Raw genomic sequence first — 22135 nt, forward strand, 5'->3', positions numbered from 1 at the left:
TAGTCCTAAAGAATAACTTTGTTTTATTATCATGATTTGTGAAAACAGGTTAGACAGTTCAAGAAAGGACACAGACAGTGCCCTGTTTTAGGTCCCAAATTTCTTCTTTTTGATGGGTGGTGGCAGCTGAGCGATGATGTCATCCAGAGGCCGTTCTACCGCCACTAGTGTTCTTTCATCCAAAAGATCCATGAAGAGCAGAGGCTGTAGAGAGATGGTAATGATTCCACCAGGAGTTAGGTTCTGGGGCTAGTCCTGAATCGACTAACTAGGGCTAAAATGTTAGCCTCGTTCAAGCTGGAGGGGTGTAAATCTCTGACAATCCTTCCTGCCACAGGACTTAAAAGACTGAAAAAGTTGGGAGCTTTTATAACTGAATTCCATCATTTAAGATTTCAGCAAGATTTTTCATGTTTCTCTGTATGGAAAATCTGCGATTATCAAATTTCTTAGGAATCAATGTTAACAGAGGGCTCTGGAGCCTAAATTCTTGACAAATGGCGAGTTACAAATACATCAAGAAGTTAATCATACTTGAATCATTTACAACACCCCCCCACTTAAAAAAATTCTGCAGACCCCCAAGAAAATGTTCCAGGGTGCCCAAGGAACTCTGATCTGAGAAGCATGAATATGGAACTTGTGAGTTGGCACAAATAGCTGTAGTACCATAAGCTCAATGGATATCTGTTCTAGTACAGTGAAAAGCCGAGCCCAGAAAGGAACATCTAATAAATTCAATGACTTCCATTTGCTCAAAATTTATCTTGTGGAACATTCTCCACTGGAACTCAAATTTAAAAGCCAGCTTTAACACAAAGACCCCAACTGAGATGCACCATCATTTCTCACTACCCATGTATTTCATTTTGGTGAAGGATGATATGCCTGCCTCTAATCTACTGAGGCGAGAACAATGAACTACAAACCTAAGGGACAGGCAGTCTCAGAAAGGTCACTGGTTTCCCAAAACCAGGTTCTCTGCATGTAAAATGAAGGCACTCTTGTCCATTGTGGGACTTATTACATTTTGATAATATCACAAGGAACCAACCACCCAGAACGTAACGCAAAATGTATTACCTTATATTTCTTAGAAATTTTAAAGGCATGAGCTGTGCGCCTCCTGAGGATATCTGATTCATTTGTGGGAGGCAGTGGATTGTAGAGTAAGGTTTTGTCATTTGGAAGAGGCTAAAAAGACAAAAATGTGTTGTTTAAATCATTATTTTTTTTATTGGGTCTCTACAGACCAAAGGATAATAGTGATTTTTGGGGGGAATACAATCTTCTGTCATGTTATACACTTACAACCTCCCTGACTCTTCTTACTTCAGGAAGAAAGCTGGAGCCACTCCTGCAGCTCTACTGTACTCTACTGTGGGGGTATGTGGCAAAGAGAGCTTGGTACTCTACGCCAGCAAGATTGAAGGGCCCAGCCAGGGCTTCTGGCCAGTCTCGTCAGTAACACTTTGTGAGACACACAAAAACTGGCATGTGTAGGAGCTCAGCCCATGAAGGCTCTGCTTTCTAGGCTCTCTCCCAACCAGGTCATAGACCGGCCAAGTGGCTGAAATTCTCCGCAGGCAAAACTGCAACACAAACCACCCCCACTGATGTCACTGACACCTCGAGAGACAGCCTCTAGCCAAGCAAGTGATATTTTAATTTTATCTCTGACTTCCTTGGGAAATAGCTCTGCCCTGCATGAGGAAGTGATGGACTTATCACCAACTCCTGGGGAAAAATATGGGCTGATCTAGGCTGAGTTATAAAGAGGCAAATGAATGGGAGGGGCCCTTCCTTTATCACTCATCTCACAGAAGGCACTTGTCAGCCAGCTCTGCTTCCCACACCCAGAGGACACAGGGCCCATGAGATGAGTTCCAGTGACACATCACCATGCACACCTCCTTTAGAGCCATCTGCTGCTTTCCCCGTGTTCCTCCTACGCCCACCTTCACAGATACACCAAAACACTGTATTGGCTGTAATCTAAGCCCAAAGTGCATTATAGGCATGGCCATAGCTCACACTGCTCCTAGGAAAGGAAGTGCCTGCCCAGAAAAAAACACGAAATTTGGGGTGAATCAAAACTGCAGCTGGCAGAGGCTGGACTCTAGAACGGAAAAGAATGCTCACATCCCACCTAAATCAACAGCCATGAAGAATGGAATTTTCCTAACTGGTCATTTTTCAAAACACTAAGACCAATCCCTCAAGCCTGCAGATAGTGTTTCAGTATATTCAGCCAAGGGGCACAAGTGGTCAAAACCCCAGCCTGTATCTCCTTTAATGAAATCATGTCAGTCATCCCAGGGTGCAAAGGTGGAAGTGATTTAGCCAAACCAATGGTATTCCCTGATCATGGTCACTTTCCGAATACGGGCCTAATCTCTTTCCTATTTAAGTTTATGTGCTGAGAGACAAAGCAGAGAAATAGTCAAATCAGCAAAAACCAATACACAAGGGGCTGCCCCTTCCCTGGGAGCCTCATGAGACTGGGTAGGAAAATGAGGAAATCTGCAAAACAAAAGCTCCTCTCCTCCAAAGAATGTACTAGCAACCTTTATTCTGATTCTCCTTCCTCTAATTTATTGTCCTCTTTTGCTTTTAGAATGGAAAGACTCCTAAGTAAATAGAACCAGGGACAGCACAGGTGGTAGTGGTGAAGAACTCACCAACGACTTGTCGATGATGCAGAACATGTACGCATCATGAAGAAGGATGTGCATTGGTCTCTTGGGATGAAAACTGATATGTGTGATGGGAGTATCCCTTTGGAGCCAAAGATGATGAAACCCCTGCTTCTGGATGGTCCGGCTCCATTGTGTATACTGTTTGTCTGGAATGCTGTACTCAAATACCTGAGGAAGGATATGACACAGAGCAAGTGCAGGCAGGTACCCAGAAAGACCAAAGAAGGGTCAGGCTGAACCAGAAAATATCTATACAAACCTTGGCTGTATCATATTCAGCAATATGCATTTTCACTACTTTTTTTTTAAATAAAAAAATTTTAAGGTAAATTACAGAACAATAAACAATTCAAACAGCACAGAAAGGTTTATAGTGGAAAACCACTTGCAATCGTAACATCTCTTTTCCCCAAGACAAAAGCAGCCTGTTTCTTGTTTATATCTTTTCAGAGATATTTTATGCATACAGTACACACTATTCCGTATGTTGCATTTTTCATTAGCATTATACCATGGAGACTGACCCATATCAATGTATACACACATCACTCATGCCCCTTTTGAAGAACATGTAATAATCTACTCACTTCTTGGATGTACCAGGATTTATTTACCTAGTCTGCTTAATGAGCATTTAGGTATTTGCAATCTTTGGCTACTAGACATAAAGTTATAATGATTATCTCTGAATCAATGTCTTTTTGCACAACTAAAAGCATATACCTATGGGAAGAACTTCTAGAATTGGAACTTCTGAATCAAAGATTATGTGGATTTAAGTTTTTTTTTAGATATCTTCAAAATGTCCTCTAAAGCAGTATTTATTTATGCAATATTATGCAATTTATGCAATTTATGCAATATATGAAGTGCTGTTTCCATAGCCGCACTGTGTATTATTAACTCAATCTCTGTTAATTAAACAGGTACCAAAAAATTTCCCGCTAGTTTTAATGACAGAAGAACTTAAATGAGAGATTTCATTTTCTGGATATAATGTGTATGTGTGTGCAGGTGTGAGTGTAAAAACTGCTAATCAAAGTAGCAAGCATCATCTGCCTAGTGGTCTATTTAAATGTGCTTCTTGGATCACATTTAATCTTTACAATAGCTTGGTGAGGAAGGTATTATCAAGCCCATTTTACAGATGAGGATATATAAGTATTGACAAGTTCATACATAATATGTTCTGTAGCTCAGATATTTTAAAGATCTTCTTACAATTATATTCTCCTTACAACTTGGTATGGAAAAGTGGCAGACAAAGAACTAATTTTGCCCATTGTATATTCTTGGCTCCTTTGTTGAAGATTAACTGATCATAGGTGTGTAGGTTTATTTCTGGGCTCTCTAGTCTGTTCCATTGATCCACATGTCTGTTTTTGTGCCAATACCATCCTGTTTTGATTACTGTAGCTTTGTAGTATTGTCTGAAGTCTGGGAGGGTTATGCCTCCTGCTTTGTTCTTTTTCCTCAGGCTTGCTTTGGCAATTCTGGGTCTTTTATTTTTTTAATTTTTATTTATTTTTTAAAAATAAATTTATTTATTTTATTTATTGTTGGCTGTGTTGGGTCTTCGCTGTTGCGCATGGGCTTTCTCTAGTTGTGGTGAGAGGGGGCTACTCTTTGTTGCAGTGCGCGGGCTTCTCATTGAGGGGGCTTCTCATTGTGGAGCATGGGCTCTAGACGAGTAGGCTTCAGTAGTTGTGTCACACGGGCTCAGTAGTTATGGTGCACGGGCTTAGTTGCTCTGCGCCATGTGGGATCTTCCCGGACCAGGGATCAAACCCATGTCCCCTGCACTGGCAGGCGGATTCTCAACCACTGTACCACCAGGGAAGCCCCAATTCTGGGTCTTTTATGATTCCATATAAATTTTAGGATTATTTGTTCTAGTTCTGTGAAAAATGTCACAGGTAATTTGATAGGGATCGCATTAAATCTATAGATTGCTTTGGGTAGTATGGCCATTTTAACAATATTAATTCTCCCAATCCAAGAGCAGGGGATAGCTTTCCATTTCTTTGAATCATCTGCAATTTCCTTTATTAATGTCTTATAGTTCTCAGCATATAAGCCTTGGTGAGTCATATTCCTAAGTACTTTATTTTTTTGATGCGATTTTAAAGGGGATAGTTTGTTTACATTCCCTTTCTGATATTTCATTGTTCTCCCATATCCACTCTAACACCTGAGTCCATTTCATCCTAGCCTAAAAACAATCAGTAAAACGAGCCCTTGAAAATTCTTCCTCCTTCTCATACCTCTTTATTCTAGAATCTCAGTGTTTCACCATTCCATTGTGACCCATCAAGCCAATGGATGTTACTGGCCTATGATCAGGCCATACATGGAAGCTTTACTACACATAAGAGAAAACTACCTTTATATTGTCCAGTACTGTCAAAGAAAAGCTCCTCCAAAATTGTCGTTATCTCAGCTTCCAAGTTACTATCCATTTGGAGGGAATTAGGAAGGACTGGGATCTCTTACCTGCTGGTCAGAATGAGCAATGACAAGGTTGTTGGTATTGGGGGCGATGGCCAGAGCAGTCACAGGGAAATTGTAAGCAGGCACTGTGCAGTGAAGCTGGGAATAAATAACAGAAACAGAAAACTAAAATAGGATTCCTTCCCTCAGGAAAGACTGGATGGTCTAGGTCAGTAGTTTTAAAATAATGCTCTTTGGAATTCAAAAAGTTCTATTCTATGGAAGTTCCGTAAACGTCAGGCATTTCCCCAAACAATAACTGCATTTTTTAAAAAATGCAAGTTTAACTGCCAACAAAACTAACAGCATTCACAGAGAATCTCAGAAAAAAGCTTTCCCTGCTGTCTCTACATTTGTATGAATTGCTCATAAACATGTCATTGAACAGGGAACCTACAGCTCTACACTGGATTTAAAAGAAATAAATGCCTAGGCATGGAAATTTATGTTCAATCACAAGGCATGTGCACTAGTACACAGGAACACCTTTAAATGCCAGGCAAGGCTCAGAGCAGTACATGCTTTTGCCACAGTGCAGTAAAGATTAAGTCATGCAGTAACAGGTAAACCCATTAAATGCTGCAGTTTGATATCGTTCTCTAAACTTTTAATGCTTATTGTAAGTTTTTTGTAGTTCTTATCTGACTTTTAGATGACGATGACAACTTGTAAGGGAACATTAGCGATTCAATCTGTGAATGGCAATATCATCACTAATTAGTGAAAAATGCTTTCCTGCTATTACTAGTTCTGTTTAATTTTAAAATACCTTGAGATTACAAGGCAACCTATTAAAGGAAATTGTTACTATCTGCATCTATTCATCTGGGTAAATCAGAATTTTCCTCCTCAAAATACAGACATAATCTGGAGGTAGATTCATTACTCATAAATCCTTAATTTCAAACTTCTGTGCATGAGTGGTTTCACTGTTCCCACTGACTGATTTTAATGTTAGATTATAGCTTTTGGGTTCCAAACAAGTGAAACAGGAAAAATTTTTGGTTAAAAAGAAGTCCAGCGATTTTCCAAGTCATATCAATGTGCCTTAGCCTTAAGTCTTATAACTGCAGAGCTAACTTCCTCCTGTTTTCTGCTACTAAACCTCATGCTCACCTTTAGTTGTTTCACGTTGTACACATGGACTCCAGCACTGGTACCTGATGCAGCTAGCCAATTTCCATCTGGACTGACTGCCAAAAGACACATGGACTCCACTGTCCCTGTAAGGACAAAACCATAGTTAAGCCTCTGAATTCAGTGTCCACAGTCAGCCAGCCCTGCCCTAAAAATGATGGCAAAAGCCAGTAAGAGCCCTGGTTTTAAATTACTCATAGGACAATTTCTAGATAGCTTTGCAGATAAGTTCTAGATGCTACTCTACTATTTTAATTTAATTAGCCATCCTTCATGGAAAGAGGAGCCAGAGAGATAAACCAGAAAGCAGCACTTGCTCAGAACTACCAGGAGAACAGAGAATCAGGGTAAGAGCTACCACCAAAATCTATACCTTAATTGTTTCAAACTCCTTTCCTATCAGGTGTTTTTTAAACAAAGTTACAAACAGCAAATAGGCTTGAGGCTTATCTTTTTTTTTTTTTTTTTTTTTTTTTTTGGTCTGTGTTGGGTCTTCGTTGCTGTGCACGGGCTTTCTCTAGTTGTGGCGAGCAGGGGCTACTCTTCGTTGCGGTACGCGGGCTTCTCACTGCGGTGGCTTCTCTTGTTGCGGAGCACGGGCTCTAGGTGAGCGGGCTTCAGTAGTTATGGCTTGCAGGCTCAGTAGTTGTAGCATACGGGCTTAGTTGCTCCGTGGCACGTGGGATCTTCCTGGACCAGGGATCGAACCTGTGTCCTCTGCACTGGCAAGTGGATTCTTAACCACTGCACCACCAGGGAAGTCCCGAGGCATATCTTTAATTTACCAGCTGTATATTTAGCACTAAGGGAGCATGGGCACATATGAGCCATCTTTGTCGTTAAAGAATTTTAAACCAATCTGGCATCATGAAGACCCATGTGGGATAAAAATCAGACAGTGATGCTATATGCCAAAGTAAGTGCTGCATGTAACAACCCCAAACAATGAAAAAGCTTTATAACTAGACATAAACCAGATGCTAAAGGATGAGCGAGGTGGGTAGAAAAGGATGGAGAACAGTGTGACCTAAGTGACAAGGACAGGAATACACAGGTTTGAGGGCTATGAAGAAACCAGCCTGACTAGAAGGGGAAGTGAGATGAGATAGGAGGAAGAAATAAAGTTATATACATAATGCAGAGCCCAATTTTAAAGGAGTGCTAAATGCAAGGTAAAGAATCTAAGTTTTATAATAAAACTATATACAGGTACTCAATAAATACTCTCAGTTTACTTCATCTGACTCCTAATTTGTATGTTTCTTTTCCTGTTTGCTTCTGGGGCAGCTTATGAACAGTGAGAGTTTAAGTTGATTTTAAAAAGTTGATTTTCCAGGCTGATGAAGTCTAAATAACAGTGAAGTCACTACAAGCCAGAAAAAGGGAGAAGGAAAAAGGCCCGTGGGAAGTATTGGGTACTAAGTCCTTAGTAGTTAACTCACCAGTTGTTATCTATACACAGTCACTCATTCATGCATACTCATGTTCTCAAAACATATGGAAAAGTGGTTATAAGCATTAGGACAGGTAATGAAACTGTATGTATAAGCTCATCATTATAAAAACAAACAACAGAAAAGATTAACATGTCCATAAAATACCTACATAACCAGCACCTACTGGAAATACATAAAATAATAATGGTAGTTATTTCTGGGTGTCAGGATTACAGATGATTTTAACTTTCTTCTTGCTCTGTTAGCAAAACTCCAAGAAGGGTGATGAAACTTCTCTGGCCCCAAATAAGGAATCAAAAACCCAGTGAGAAAAGAGTAGGTGTGAGCAAGACTTCAGATTGCATCGAGCACTTTCACTTGCCAGGTATCTCCTCTACTTTAAATCGCAAACATGTGAGTGAATGTGTAATTTTTGCAGGGCAGAGAAGATCATTAGTGAACCCCCAACAATTGAGGTTTAAATGGAAAAAAAGGAACATCGAGACTGATAACTCTCTCCCACGGCCAATTACCAACTTCTCACCTGACTGAGGCTGAAAAGTATGCAGGTGCTTGAAGCTTCCCTCCAGCAGCCGAATGACATGCACAGACCCTTGATTTGATGCCACAAAGAGCTTCGTTGAATCCTCAGAAAACAAAATCTGAAGGGCGGAGCGAAGGAACACTGGCATTTTGGAAACCTTGGGGGAACGAGTAACAAAAAATCAGAGAGACAGAGAGAAGTTAGACCTACAGCCCATCAAAAATAATCACAGTTAGGCTTAAATCATATGAATGCTTCCTGTCTCCAAGGAAGCCAATCAACCAAGGGCCTGGAACACAGACGTGCCTACTGTAACCTATCCAGCCCCCTTGTCATCTCCTCAAAAGCCTAACATTTACTGCCACTTTCTGGCATTTCCCTATCCTCCAAAAACATAATTTTAAATGGCAATAAGAGACTGTTTTATAACAGGTTTCTCAAAATAGCTTTTCACGGAACAAGGATTCATATCCAGGATGTTTCCACTTCACACAAAAATCACCCACTTATAAGGTTTCTTCTTATTCAACCAGACTTGGGGTTATCCCTTACCCTTTGGAGGTTTATGTTGTCATGTTCATAATTCAAACGATAGAGAAAAAACCGAGAAGCTGTAGAATAGGCTATCCAACTTCCACATGGGGAGATACAGCTGCAGATAATGTTCTCAGGACCCTGGTAACATTAGGAAGCAGGATAAATAGTCAAGTAAAACTTCATACAAGGTTCACTATAGCATGAATCCTCAAGCTACTGCCACTCTGAATGTATCCACAAATACCGACACATAATCCTGACACTCATATGCTATGTGTCACTATGATTATTTCAAAGGTAGAACATCTAAGTGGTGTGGCTTTGATTTCCAAAACCCAGAACAGAGGTCTCTGAATACTACGAGTTTATCTCAGCCCTTCGCATACTTCATGGGTAGCTTCATAATAAACCCTAACTTTAGAAACCTGAGCAGGGAGGCATTTAATGCAGTGAAGCTTTGGAGGCTCAGTGACTTGGGGACTGATTTTCTGTTTTGGTCAATGACAACCTGCTTTAAAGACCTGTAAGAAATATTAAGTGAAAAAATTTGCGTAACACCGCAAAAGTTTAGTGTAACATTTATGTAATTCAAAAAACTCAAAAAACATCTGAGTGTATGTAAGTATGTATGTATACACACATACATATTCTCACACACAGAAAAAGATCTAGAAGGGTATACAGCTAATCAATTAACAGTAATTATTGCAGGAGAGGGGACTAGTATTAAAGAGCTGGGCAAGGGTATAAATTATCAATATTGTTTGAATTCTTCATAGTGAGACTGTATTCACAAATTATTTGTGCAATTAAAATAAAGATTTTTAAAAAGGAAGACAAAGCTGTTTGTATAGTATAGTCCCATTATTGGAGAAAGAAAGGATGTATACACATGCACGCATGGGTGAAAATTTTTTCTGGAAGAATATATAAGAAACCACTGGCAGTGATCATCTCTGGCGGGGTGGGGGTAAGAAAGAGGTTCATTTTTCATTGCATCCTCTTTTGCATTATTTGAATTTTTAAAAACTATGCATGTTATTTTCATAATAATACCAAAAGAAGAAAAACGAATTTCTTGTATTCATTCATCCAATAAATTCTGAATGCCTGACTTACAATCATAGGAAACCCAGCTCTTTTGACATAGTACTTCATTCAAATAATTTTAGATTTGAAACAGTTTATGATGTCAACTAAGAAACCCTCAAAATTCAGAATGAGAAAAATGTTCTGGATTTCAGAGTCTGAACAGTTAAATTTCTTTACCTTTGTCTTGAGGTGAAGTAAGTGATCTGCATTTTTAGAGAGTGGAAGTGTATCCCCATTCTTTCCTGGAACAAGAAATATCCCTGACATTTTTCTTCCCAAAGAAAGGTTATTCATACATTTTTTCTACTAAAAAGTCATTCCTGGGTAGAAAGAAATCTCTATCACTAGGAAATCAGAAAAACGTCTGATGTAGTAAGCTTACAGTTTTCTGGGGGTATGTATACGAAGAGGAAAGCAGTGAGCACTTTCTTAGCTTCTACTTGGGTGCCCTGCATACGGCCTAGGGCACACCCCTATTTCTCTGAAGCCACTCCCCACAGCCAGGCATGCAGGTGGATGGAAGTGAAGTTTGTGTGGCCTCGACTTCAACTTCATTTGTTCATTTTGGAGCCTAAAGCAAAAGCCTCTAACCTACTGTAAAACAACAGGACCCGAACAGGTATGTCATGCTTAAGGCCATGAGGCTGTCGCCCTGGTAAGATCTGCACAACCTTCTTTTTCATGCAGGCCCGTCACGACCCCACATTAAAACTTGTCATTTTTCAACAGCCTGTTTTGATCCCAGTCTAACCAGGGAGAACTTTGATTCCACTACCCTCAGGACCACTATATCCTGCAGTGCACCATACTGAACCGAAAACTTTTCACTGATGATTCAGTGTCCTGCTAACAATTTTAACACTCTGAGGAACTCCTCTGCTCTATCTAGTGGGTGGGAAACCATAAGTTCAAAAGGACACAGACAAACCTACTTCCATTTTTCCACAAGCAGAATTTCAACTGCCATTTCTGGCTTCTACCTCCAGTTTTCTTATTGGAAAAAAACTTTCTTCCATCTTACCTGTTGCAACTGTGGATCCCAGTCGCCAAAGTTCCAAGTGATGAGCAAACTGGAAGAGGAGAAGCTGCTTCTTTTTTGCACAGGAAACGAGACGTCGCTGTATCCAAGAATCAAAAACACATAAACAAGCCGGAGTCATCTATTGCCTCAGTACTGGATACAGCAGCAACACCTCAGAACATTTTTTACCGTTAAAATCCATTTACTTGATAAATATTTCCTAAGTACTACCATTCGCCAGGCACTGTCCTAGGATCTAAAAGCATAGTGGTAAATAAAAACCTAGCTACTGCTCTCAAGCTTACAGTTTAAAGGGTTGACATAAAATTAAACAGGCAATTACATTAAGTGTGCAAAGAATTTTAACATGGCTAAGCACAGTATGTAATGAAAAAAAGTAGAAAGGCCTCATGACAGTAAAGACAGGAGCCCAGATGAGGCTCACTGGTAAAGAGTACTCAGGCAAAGAAGGTAGGGCAGGACGTTCCAAGCAGAGGGTGGCACAAGAAATAGCTCAAAGGGAAGAGAGAATGAGAGGGAATAAAAAGGAGTCTTTCAGAACTGCCAGACTGAGTGCAGATGGCGGTGGGGGTAATGTAAGTGCGTGAGAACAGAGGTGAGGGAAGAGGCTGTCTTCTCCGGATCAAGACAGGTTTCATAAGCCATGCTAAGGAATTAGGTCTTTACGCTGAGGACAACAATGATCAACAAAGGCATTTAAGCATGGAGGGATGAACAAAGTTGCTTTTTGAACGCATCAATGGAGAACAGGCCAGAATGACACAAATCTAAATAAAAGGAGATTGTTAACAAACTACTGTAAAGAAATCCAGAGGAGAAACGACCCTGACCCAAACTAGGTTAATGGCAGTGTAGACAAAGAGAAATGGCTAGATTCAAGAGAGAACGAGGAGGTAGACTCAGTAAGGTTTACTGGTTGAATGGAATGTAGAAGTAGGTAGTGGGAAGAAGAGTTTCTAGCCTGGAAAGATGACTGATTTACCTAGAAAGGAACACTGGAAGCCTGGATTCTCCTGCTCCCACCCAGAATAATAAAAAGTCCAGCCTTGGGCTTCCCTGGTGGTACAGTGGTTGAGAATCTGCCTGCCAATGCAGGGGACACGGGTTCGAGCCCTGGTCCAGGAGGATTCCACATGCCGCGGAGCAACTAAGCCCATGTGCCACAACTACTGAGCCTGTGCTCTAGAGCCCATGAGCCACAACTACTGAGCCCGCGTGCCACAACTACTGAAGCCCATGCACCTGGAGCCCATGCTCTGGGACAAGAGAAGCCATCACAATGAGAAGCCCGCGCACCGCAACGAAGAGTAGCCCCTGCTCGCCACAACTAGAGAAAGCCCGTGCACAGCAACGAAGACCCAATGCAGCCAAAAATAAATAAAATAAATAAATTTATTTTAAAAAATTAATAACAAACAAAATCCCCATAAACCACACCTACTGGGAAAAGGGAATGATTTCCCCAGAAACTGAACTACGAATGCTGCTGTAAATCTCTTGGCCCCTGTAAACATCTTTGCCAGAGGATTGCCTTAGAAAGAAAAGGAAGAAAGAAGAAGAAGGTAACTACAGAAGGCCAACAGATCTGCCAAAGAAGAGTGAGCTGTGCTGTCTTATGGGACAGGCAGACCGGGAGATGAGGGCATGGTGGGCATTAGAGGATGATACTTACATGGGGAAAAGTGATTTTTCGGAGAGCAGCATCATAATTCTTTACCTCCACCTTCTCCATGAGAGGACGAATGACTAAGTGGGTGTCTGTGCCTGGAGCGGGAGGGAGAGGAGAAAAAATATTGGAATTAGAAAAAGTCCCACATGAAAATAACCACAGCTGGGCAAAGTAATGAAGCAGTCCCGGCCAAGACTGAAACCCACCTCCAGATATCAGTGCTATGGGGCTGTGGGCCACGGCTCGCACGTCATGAGTGTGATGCTGAAATGGCTTTGTCCGCACCCACTGCTTCTCACTGCTGTTGGAAGTCACAGAGACCAGCTGAAAATGGAACACTGTCCCCTCGGCTGTGCCCACCACGAAACTGTCTTCTTGCTGAGAAAGTAAATCATTAGGGAGGTACATTTGAGCAAAACAGGGCCCAGTTTTTAAAATATTCCCCGAGGTTTTCTGTCTGGGCAGCTTAGGGGGAAAACCTATGCCCAGAATTGAAGGGAGGTTGCAGGGGTCTTTTTCCTCCAGAAGCTAACAATTCCATCAGGGGAGCAAGTTCGCGCATAGGTAACAAAGCGCCCCCTACGGACAAAATTAACAGTAAGTACTTCAAACTGTTAGCGTGCTTTCATATAATGCAAACCCGACCTCATTAGAATACCAACAATATTGGGGAAAGGGGAGGGGTCGCAAAACTGGCAGTCAAAAGACTGAAGCTTAGAAAACCCTAAAATTCACTGTCCTCTTTTTAGAGATGAAGAGAGGGTGGGCTGAGGAGGGGAAGTGGCCTGATCAATATCACAAAGATGCAGGTTCCCTGGTCCCCAGTTTAAGGCTCTCTCTTGTCAGCATGTTGAGCACGAGGATTTCTGTTAGTTTTAAAAGGTCTTACTGTGTCTACAACTACTTTTTAAAATTCCTCTATAATCTCAAAACCATTTTCATTTTAACTCATTTTTAAAAATGCACATAACTTTGAGTAAGAAAGCAAAACAGGAGGCTTGATAGGGTACTGAGAAAAATCAAAAACCTGGATCAGTAGATAACCAATCAAACGGTGTAAAGAGTAGGTGAGAAGTCAAGAAAAGTGAGATGTCTGCACACATGTGAGCATGTAGCTGCCATCAACTACACACTGACTGTGCTAGGAACGTTGTATGTCATATCATCTCTAATCCTTCAATAACCTGCAAGGTTAAGTATCATCTGTCCTATCAGGAGAAATTATAAAAGACTGAAATGAGCACAACAAGTACTGGTGTCCTTGGCTGGTGAGCCCTCTGATTGTCCTAGAGCTACTTTACAACTCCATAGATTGTAAAAAAAACTGAGAGTGATGCAAAAGATTCTCTTGCATAGAGATGCAAAAGAATTTTGCTCGGTAGAATGCAGCTGATGATTGTCCTGTGGACACTGAGTCCTGCAACAATTTGTAAATCATTTCAGCATTCCTGATGGCCTTACATAACTGTGTTTTTTGATTTCTCCCTTAGAACTGCTTGTAACTTACTGGTTCCCTCATTAGTTAATGAGTTACAGAAAATCTCTGACATACTTCCATTTCATGTTTGGATGAATTATGATTTTACCCTTTTTCCCCCCAATCATCATTTAATAGCCCTTTACACAGATAAGGAAACGAACTTCAGGAGTTTACCTGTCTGTTAGTTTACAGACGTGTATCGGCGCCAAAGCCTTTGCTCCGGGCACAGGCCTCTCCCTCACCTCCTCTAAGGATACTATTTGAAAACCATTAGCCTAAGGCAAAAGTGGAAATACTGAGCTGCTTAGGAATTCACTCGCTCTCTCCATCACCTCCACTAAACAGTTCAAGTGGCTGTTTGCTCAAAGTACTACCTATGGAGAAGAACTGGGAAGGGAGGCCTCTCACTCCACATTCTCTTTCCCTGAGGTGGAATCATAAAAGAACTGAAAAGCAAACAAAAGAAAAGGGCTCTCTTGGGGTGCAACAGGAATGAAGCAAGGGAAAAACAGACCTGGGGGGTGCGCAAGTGCACGCACGCGCGCGCACACACACATGCACACACATGCGCACACACACACTAACTTAATCAAAGAGTGACTGCTTCACAGGGAACACAAAATCTCAGGACTGACCTCTAAATGAAGGCAAATGTTCCCTACAACTCCCTAAAGGAATCAGTACTTGCCTACTTGATGGAGGTGAAAGGCTTCTAAGAAGATCAAAGGACTGGGTGTTTGCCACAATTCACTCTTTAGTCAATGAGAAACCACTGAAAAGAAATCTAAATATAACCATCTGTTCTGGCAAGAGAGTATGGAGAAAAGCCTTGAAATTAGGACTGGTGTCAAAAGAGATGTGAAAATGGCAATAGCACACTCGCTGTGCCAGACACTCTACTTAGCACTTTACAAGCACAACCCATTTAATCTTTCCTCAGACGCCATGCAGCATGTATTACTAACCTCCTTGTTCTCACAGAGGAAGAAACTGAGACTTAGAAGTACCTTGCCCAAGGAAGACACGTAGCTATTAAGTGGTATGACTGGGATTCAAACCCAACTCTGCCCAACTCCAGAGTTTGTGATAAGCATTTTTGAGGACTGGAATTTGTACAATTGCACGTTTCAATTGAAAAAAAAAAAAAAAAAGTACCACAATCCCTTGCTTCTCAGGCACACATTTTCTCACATCTTAACATCTCTGATATCAAAATATTTATATCTGTCAATCTGTGTTATGTGACATCTTCAGATAAAGAATGAACGTCAAAACTTGCAGAATACGGATTTCCCTCGTGGCCCAGTGGTTACGAATCCACCTTCCAATGCAGGGGACGCGGTTTGATCCCTGGCTGGGGAACTAAGATCTCACATGCCGTGGGGCAACAAAGCCCACGCGCCACAACTGGAGAGAAGCCCGCACCGCAACTAGAGAAGCCTGCACGCCACAATGAAGAGCCTGTGTGCTGCAAGGGAAGATCCCACGCGCCTCAAGGAAAGATCCCGCAGACCATGATGAAGATCCCACAGGCAGCAACTAAGACCCGATACAGCCAAATAATAATAAAACAAAACAAAACAAAAACAACTTGCAGAACAGTTGTCAAAAGCCTAAAAGAAAATCTTGGGACTATATTGGATCATCTTCTACCAACACTGTGGATGGCTGGGAGGCATGTGTGAGAAACATGGACCCCAATAACTGAGTTCAAGTGATTCAGAGTCCAACTCTGAACGTGAAGAAGTTCTAGGAATACCCTTATCATTTTATTTCACACATACTTTCCTGTTTATATATGCGTAAGAGTCATATAACAGAAATTTTCTGTTTAAGTCTCAAGAAGCTCTTCAGTAAGTAAAATATAAATTTTATGTTTAAAAAAGCATTGTGTCAGTTTATATTATAAAAGCTTATATTATGTGCTTATAAAATGTGAATTTTACATTTAAAAAACCACTCTGTCATAGTTTAATAAAAGTATTTCTTCTTTCCCATGATAACAAAATTATGACATGTTACAATCATTTGTATCTAAGACTTAATGCAATAGAGTAATATAGGCACAAGGTAGAAGATCAGACAGTATAAAGTGGTACACAGTACAAGTTACACCTGTCTTCCACCTACCCCCCAAAAACTTTCTTCCAGAAACTGTCATTATTTGCATTTTCAATATTTCCAGAGATATTCTATGTATATACTAGCAAAACTGTATACACATAGAATATCTGTTTCTTTTCTTTTCTCTTTTTTTTTAGCCATGCCACACAGCATGCAGGATCTTAGTTCCCTGACCAGGGATTGAACCCACATCCCCTGCAATGGAAGTGCTGAGTCTTAACCACTGGACCACCCAGGAAGTCCTAGAATATCTCATATATAAATATCTAATATATAAATCTACTCTACCTTTCCTTACTACACTATTATATACTATACTATACACTGTAATACTGTTCTACTTTTTCCCCTTACCAATATATCCTGGAAATTGTTCCATAGCAATAAATATACATCTTCTCTGGTCTTTGAACAGGTGCATAATCCTTAAATAATTACACTTTAAATAGTACTAAATTTAATAATTAAGTCTTACTATCTAATAATTACAACCATTTTGGATCAAAACTCTATTTTAAAAGGAGAATTCCTTCCACTCACTTAAACCTTGACTTCTATTATAGTTTATATGTGACATCTACATGTTTTATAGGGCTTTAGCACTAACAAATTGTTCTCATGGAAAAACTGTGGAATGGGATAGGAACATTTTATAGGCAAGAAAAGAAAGCAGGAGTGATCTCTACACTAGACACACTTAAGTAAGAAAACAACACTCAAACTAATTACGTAAAGATAAAAGATCTAGTCAACAAACCTCAAAGCTCAGACAGAGAGACAAATATCATATAATATCGCTTACATGTGGAATCTAAAAAAATGTTACAAATGAACTTATTTACAAAACAGAAACAAAGTCACAGATGTAGAAAACAAATTTATGGTTACGGGGTGGGGAGAGAAGCGGGAGTGGGGATGATAAATTGGGAGATTGGGATTGACGTAGACACACTACTATATATAAAACAGATAACTAATAAGGATCTAGTGTATAGCATAGGAAACTCTACTCAATACTCTGTAATGACTTATATGGGAAAAGAATAAAAAAGAATGGATATATGTGTATGTATAACGGATTCACTTTGTTGTACAGCAGAAACTAACACAACATTGTAAATCAACTATACTCCAATAAACATTAAAAAAAAAAACAAACCTCAAAATCACTTCCTGTGCCTCATTGCTAAAATATCCAAAGGTTTCTTTTTTTTTTTTTTTTTTTGCGGTACGTGGGCCTCTCACTGTTGGCCTCTCCCGTTGCGGAGCACAGGCTCCGGACGCGCAGGCTCAGCGGCCATGGCTCACAGGCCCAGCCGCTCCGCGGCATGTGGGATCTTCCCAGACCGGGGCACGAACCCATGTCCCCTGCATCGGCAGGCGGACTCTCAACCACTGTGCCACCAGGGAAGCCCTCCAAAGGTTTCTGATTAAGAATTCATGTTACAAGATGGCAAGAGGCACACATGTTCAATACAAACCTGCTTTAACTCCTATACAAACAGGAGAAAAATCAGTAGTGTCGAAATCACTATAAAATTACCTTCTAATGTTCCAAGATAGGAAGCAGAACAGTCAGGCAGAGAGAGGAAATAGAACTTCTCAAGATTCTTCTAGAATACTTGTGCCCTATCTACAATCAGACGGGGTTAACTGGGGACAGGGAGTGTCTGAAGAAAACCTCTCTGCTAACTAATCGTTTAGAGAATATTCTCTAACTAACTGTTGGAGAATAAGTGTTCAGGAAAACTGTGTGGGTTTTCAGATGCATTGTCCTAAACTCAATCTTCCTCCACTACAACATTCAGGATTAGGGAACAGTGTCTGTGGCACACCACTGACAGGGCCTTCTCTACTCATGCCCCAGGTTGTACAGGAACTGCTCAAACAGGGACTATACTCACATCAGATATGGCAATGGACTGCACGTCAGTATTTGCGATGAGATGATTCTTTACAAGGGTACCGGTAGCTGAGTCCCAGAACTGCACCTTCCCAGCAGAGTCCACGCTTATGACGGTGCCATCAGACAGGAAGGCCACGCCCCATATGATACACTTCCGCTTAGACACACCCATATACTGCCTATCCACAAGCATCTTATGAATAGCGCTTCCTGAAAAAGAAAGCAAAGCCCGCATGTGAATGGCACTTATTTCTCCTCAGTCTTCAGAAGCTGCCTGTGGTAGGCATCTGGTAAGTCAGCTGCCTGAGCACAGACCACAGACAGCCAGTAAACAGTGGTTATGGTGAACTCAGTTTTGGAACACCAAAATGGTTCCCTGAAGAAGGAGGGCAGCGGTGGTGGTGGGGGTTGCAGACAAAAGGAATTTTTGGTGGAGAGGTGAAATGGAAACGAGACATTTGAGGCTTCACTGAAAAGCAGCCAACTGCACACACACATTACACTCTGCTCCCTTCCAAATCCCCATGAGAAAGGGAGAGAAGACAATAGTGCCAAAATTTGGGGAACTGGAAAGCAGACATGGAGTAGTAACCGACTTAGTAGAACCCTAAAACTAAGTCCCAAATCCGCAATAGGAAAAGCCAAGAAACCACCTGATTTATACCATGGAATCCTCAGAAGACTCAGCAACTGGTGACTCCAGATAGTCTGGAAACAGAGGTGATGCATGGAACACAGATTAAGTGAAATGTTATAACTCTGTATTGAGAACACCAGCTTTCTTCTTAGAATGCTGATGGCTGGGCTTGTTGTCACCAGGCAGGAGAACAAAAAACAGTTCTGAGAAATATGACCAGCACAAGAGAGAAGATCTAAAGAGCCTGTCTTGAGAGCATCCCCAAGCTAACAGTCCAGCCAGACCATTCCTCAATGAAGCTCAGATGTGATCAGCACCATTCGTGTGGTGATGAAAGGAACCTCTAGACACGGGAGGAAAGCCTCAATATGAAAGGCAGAGGCCCAACATAGGACCAGAAAAAAATAAACAACAAGGTGGGAAAAAGCCAGGGCGAAGAACACTTCACAGCTATTACCATGAATAGTCTTGGAGAAGAGTTAGTATACTGGATAATGAAACAAAAAGAGAATGCTGTAAAAAAGAACATTCAGGAAACAAAAAAGAACTCTGGAAATGAATGGCAGAAATGAGAACCTCAATAAAAGGACTGAAAGATAAAAATGACAAACTCTCCCAGGAAGCAAAGTAAGAAGTTAGAGATGAAAAATAACAAGGGGGAAAAAGAAAAAAAGAAAGAAAGAAAATTAGAAGAGGCAACATTCCAGTAATAAAATTCCAGAAAGGAGAAAATGGAAAGAAACTCCTTTACAAAATAATTATAAGAATTTTCCTCAGAAATGAAAAACATGGGTTTTTGGATTAAAGGAACCTACCAAGTTGTCCAATACAATGGATGTTAACAGATCCACACAACAAAAAACACAATTATTACATTTCAGAACAGTAAAGATAAAGGGAAGATCTTAAAAGCTCCCAGGAAAAACCAACCACAAAAACCTACAAAAAGGATCTACTCTCAGAAAGGCATCAGAGTCCATAACAATACTAGAAGCTGGACGACAGTGGAACCACAGCTTCAAAATTCTAAGGAAAAATAATTTCCAACTAGAATTCTTTCTCAGAAACCCTTTCTCAGGATCCATCAAACAAAGTGATAAACTACGAAAATGAATGACTTGGCAACAGGGAACTCTACTGGAGAATAAAGCAAAGGGGATCTCCAGAATGGTTGAAAAACCAGAGTTCAAGATCTCAGAGTTGTGCAGTAGGCCCAGAAACTGGCTCCACTAAGCTGGAGCAGGGCAGAAGGCTCTGGGAGAGAAACCTTCAAGGAGATAAAAGTGATAGAAAGAAAACCAGATGTGGGGATTCCCTGGCGATCCAGTGGTTAGAACTTGGCACTTTCACTGCAGGGGCCCAGGTTCAATTCCTGGTGGGGGAACTAAGATCCCGCAAAAAAACCCAAAACAAACTAACAACAACAAAAAAAAACCAGAAAAAAACCCCAGATGTAGCTGAACCTAAATCATACAACTGGAAGAATGTGGAGATGAATTAGTGATATATATATCTATCTATCTATCTATCTATCTATCTCAATCTCACACACACAAAAGAGAGAGACAGAGACAGACACTCAGCATTAACAAAAAGCATACAGGAAAGGAAAAGAAATTTACTATGCAAGTTGTATGTATATAGTCTAAGAATAAAAACATCAACTGCTAATCTGAACAAAGTTAGAACATAACCATACTGGGAGGATCAGGAGGAAATATTGCTACATGTGGCAAAGGGCAGAGAAAGAGGGTTAAATAGTGGAAGTCAATAAATAATAGGCTAAAACTGAAAAAAATAAAGCATTTTAAGCATACTATGTATAGCATAAAGATAAATACCAAAAGAATTAGCTAAGAGTTGCAGGTGGCTGCCTTTGAGGAGTGGGAGAAGGGATATAGGGGGACTCCTGCTTTTTTGTAACAAGCCTTAAGGAATTCTTTGACTATATGCATATATAACTGATAATAAAAAACTTGCTCAAGCACTAAGGAAAAAGAAAAAGGCAACGTGTCTGCCCTGTGTTTCCTCTCATCTTAGCGGGGAGTAGACACAGCCACCTAACAAGTTGAAGTCAGTCTCCTCACTGAAGGAATCCATCAGCCAATTCTCTAGGCCAAGGACAGAGGAAGCACGTTGTTCTCTATCTTTCTGATCTCAAGTCTCACCAACTATGTTACCAAGATCTTACATTCCTCAACTACAGACACCCACTTTTACAAAGAACTGGTATATATAAATAGGTATTCTACTGATTGCTCATAGTAAATGTCTCACTGGTTGAGGGCAAATTTTAGTGTGAATTCTTATGATGAAAAATACTGTATTCCACTGAAGAACCAAGATTCCCCTAAAAGCAGCAGTAGTAATCCAAGAAAGAAGTGAAATTCATGGTGACATCTCAGAAGGTTCATGAAAGCATAAGGTCACAAGCTCTTGGAAACCCAGAAATGTGGCTCTGACAAACAAGACCCACACCCCAAATGAACTGAGAAAAACAGTCACCTGATTTGACATCAAACACACTAATGTAGTCTATGGAGCCAGCTGCAATGTGTGTACCAGCGGGATGCCAGCTGAGGCTCAGGATTCGACCTTGGGAGTTGTACAACAAAAGAGAAAGTGACATACACATAAATATACAGCAAAGGGTAACTGAGTTCTCCTTCCACAAACATCTACAGGGCTAGCATTCTATAGTCTTAAAGTTCATCTACTGCGCTCTTGCGAAGGACTGTTTTATAACAGGTGAGGGACAACTTTGCCCTGGGACCCACGATGACATATTTGATACTTACTTTTAATAATGGATAAATGGTTGATGGGAGTGTAGATAAGCACAACCTTTTGAAGGTGATCTGGTAGTAACCTAACAAAATTTAAACGTGCAAATTTGGCATGGTAATTGCACTAGGAATTTAACAAAAAAGAAATATTTACAGGAATGCCCAAGTGTATATAAGAATGTTCATTACAGCACTGGCTATAGTAGTAAAAACAAAATTAATATCCATCAATAGGAGTTTGGTTAAATAAATTATGGAACACCATAAAATGAAATGCCATGCAGACTGGCATGACTGACACAGAAAGATGTCTGTGATACATCAAATGAAAAACTAAGCTGAAAAACAAGTGCAAGCACTCCTGTGAATGTATTTGTCTATCTGAATATACAAAAAAGTCCAGATTAATTCCAAAATGTTGCCTACAGAGTGAAATGAGACACTTATTTTCTCTTTCACACTTGGCTAAATGCATGAAATTTTTACCAAGCATTGTATCACCTTTGTAATTAAAAAAAGAACACCCAGGAGATATTAAAAACAAACAATACAGGGA

General features: G+C 40.5%; 1 protein-coding gene across 2 annotated transcripts in view; it reads right to left on the reverse strand.

Annotated features, from left to right (window-relative positions):
• The window catches only part of UTP4 (UTP4 small subunit processome component), a 32841-nt gene continuing 10706 nt past the window's right edge, over positions 1 to 22135 (reverse strand). The window contains exons 4-16 of one of the 2 annotated variants that reach the window (XM_027119467.1): positions 21299 to 21388; positions 18155 to 18366; positions 12853 to 13024; positions 12650 to 12741; positions 10957 to 11053; positions 10113 to 10177; positions 8859 to 8981; positions 8307 to 8463; positions 6306 to 6412; positions 5193 to 5288; positions 2682 to 2867; positions 1084 to 1194; positions 1 to 204 (exon numbers count right to left, since the gene is read on the reverse strand). In XM_027119467.1, the coding sequence (XP_026975268.1) occupies positions 88 to 204; positions 1084 to 1194; positions 2682 to 2867; positions 5193 to 5288; positions 6306 to 6412; positions 8307 to 8463; positions 8859 to 8981; positions 10113 to 10177; positions 10957 to 11053; positions 12650 to 12741; positions 12853 to 13024; positions 18155 to 18366; positions 21299 to 21388 (1625 nt within the window). In that variant the 3' untranslated portion in view covers positions 1 to 87. The remainder of the gene's footprint in view (positions 205 to 1083; positions 1195 to 2681; positions 2868 to 5192; positions 5289 to 6305; positions 6413 to 8306; positions 8464 to 8858; positions 8982 to 10112; positions 10178 to 10956; positions 11054 to 12649; positions 12742 to 12852; positions 13025 to 18154; positions 18367 to 21298; positions 21389 to 22135) is intronic. The other variant, XM_027119466.1, reaches the window with a different exon arrangement.

The sequence above is a fragment of the Aethalodelphis obliquidens genome, unplaced genomic scaffold (assembly GCF_003676395.1).
Source record: "Aethalodelphis obliquidens isolate GAN/ISIS:26980383/991018 unplaced genomic scaffold, ASM367639v1 scaffold20, whole genome shotgun sequence".
NCBI classification, from domain to species: Eukaryota; Metazoa; Chordata; class Mammalia; order Artiodactyla; family Delphinidae; genus Aethalodelphis; species Aethalodelphis obliquidens.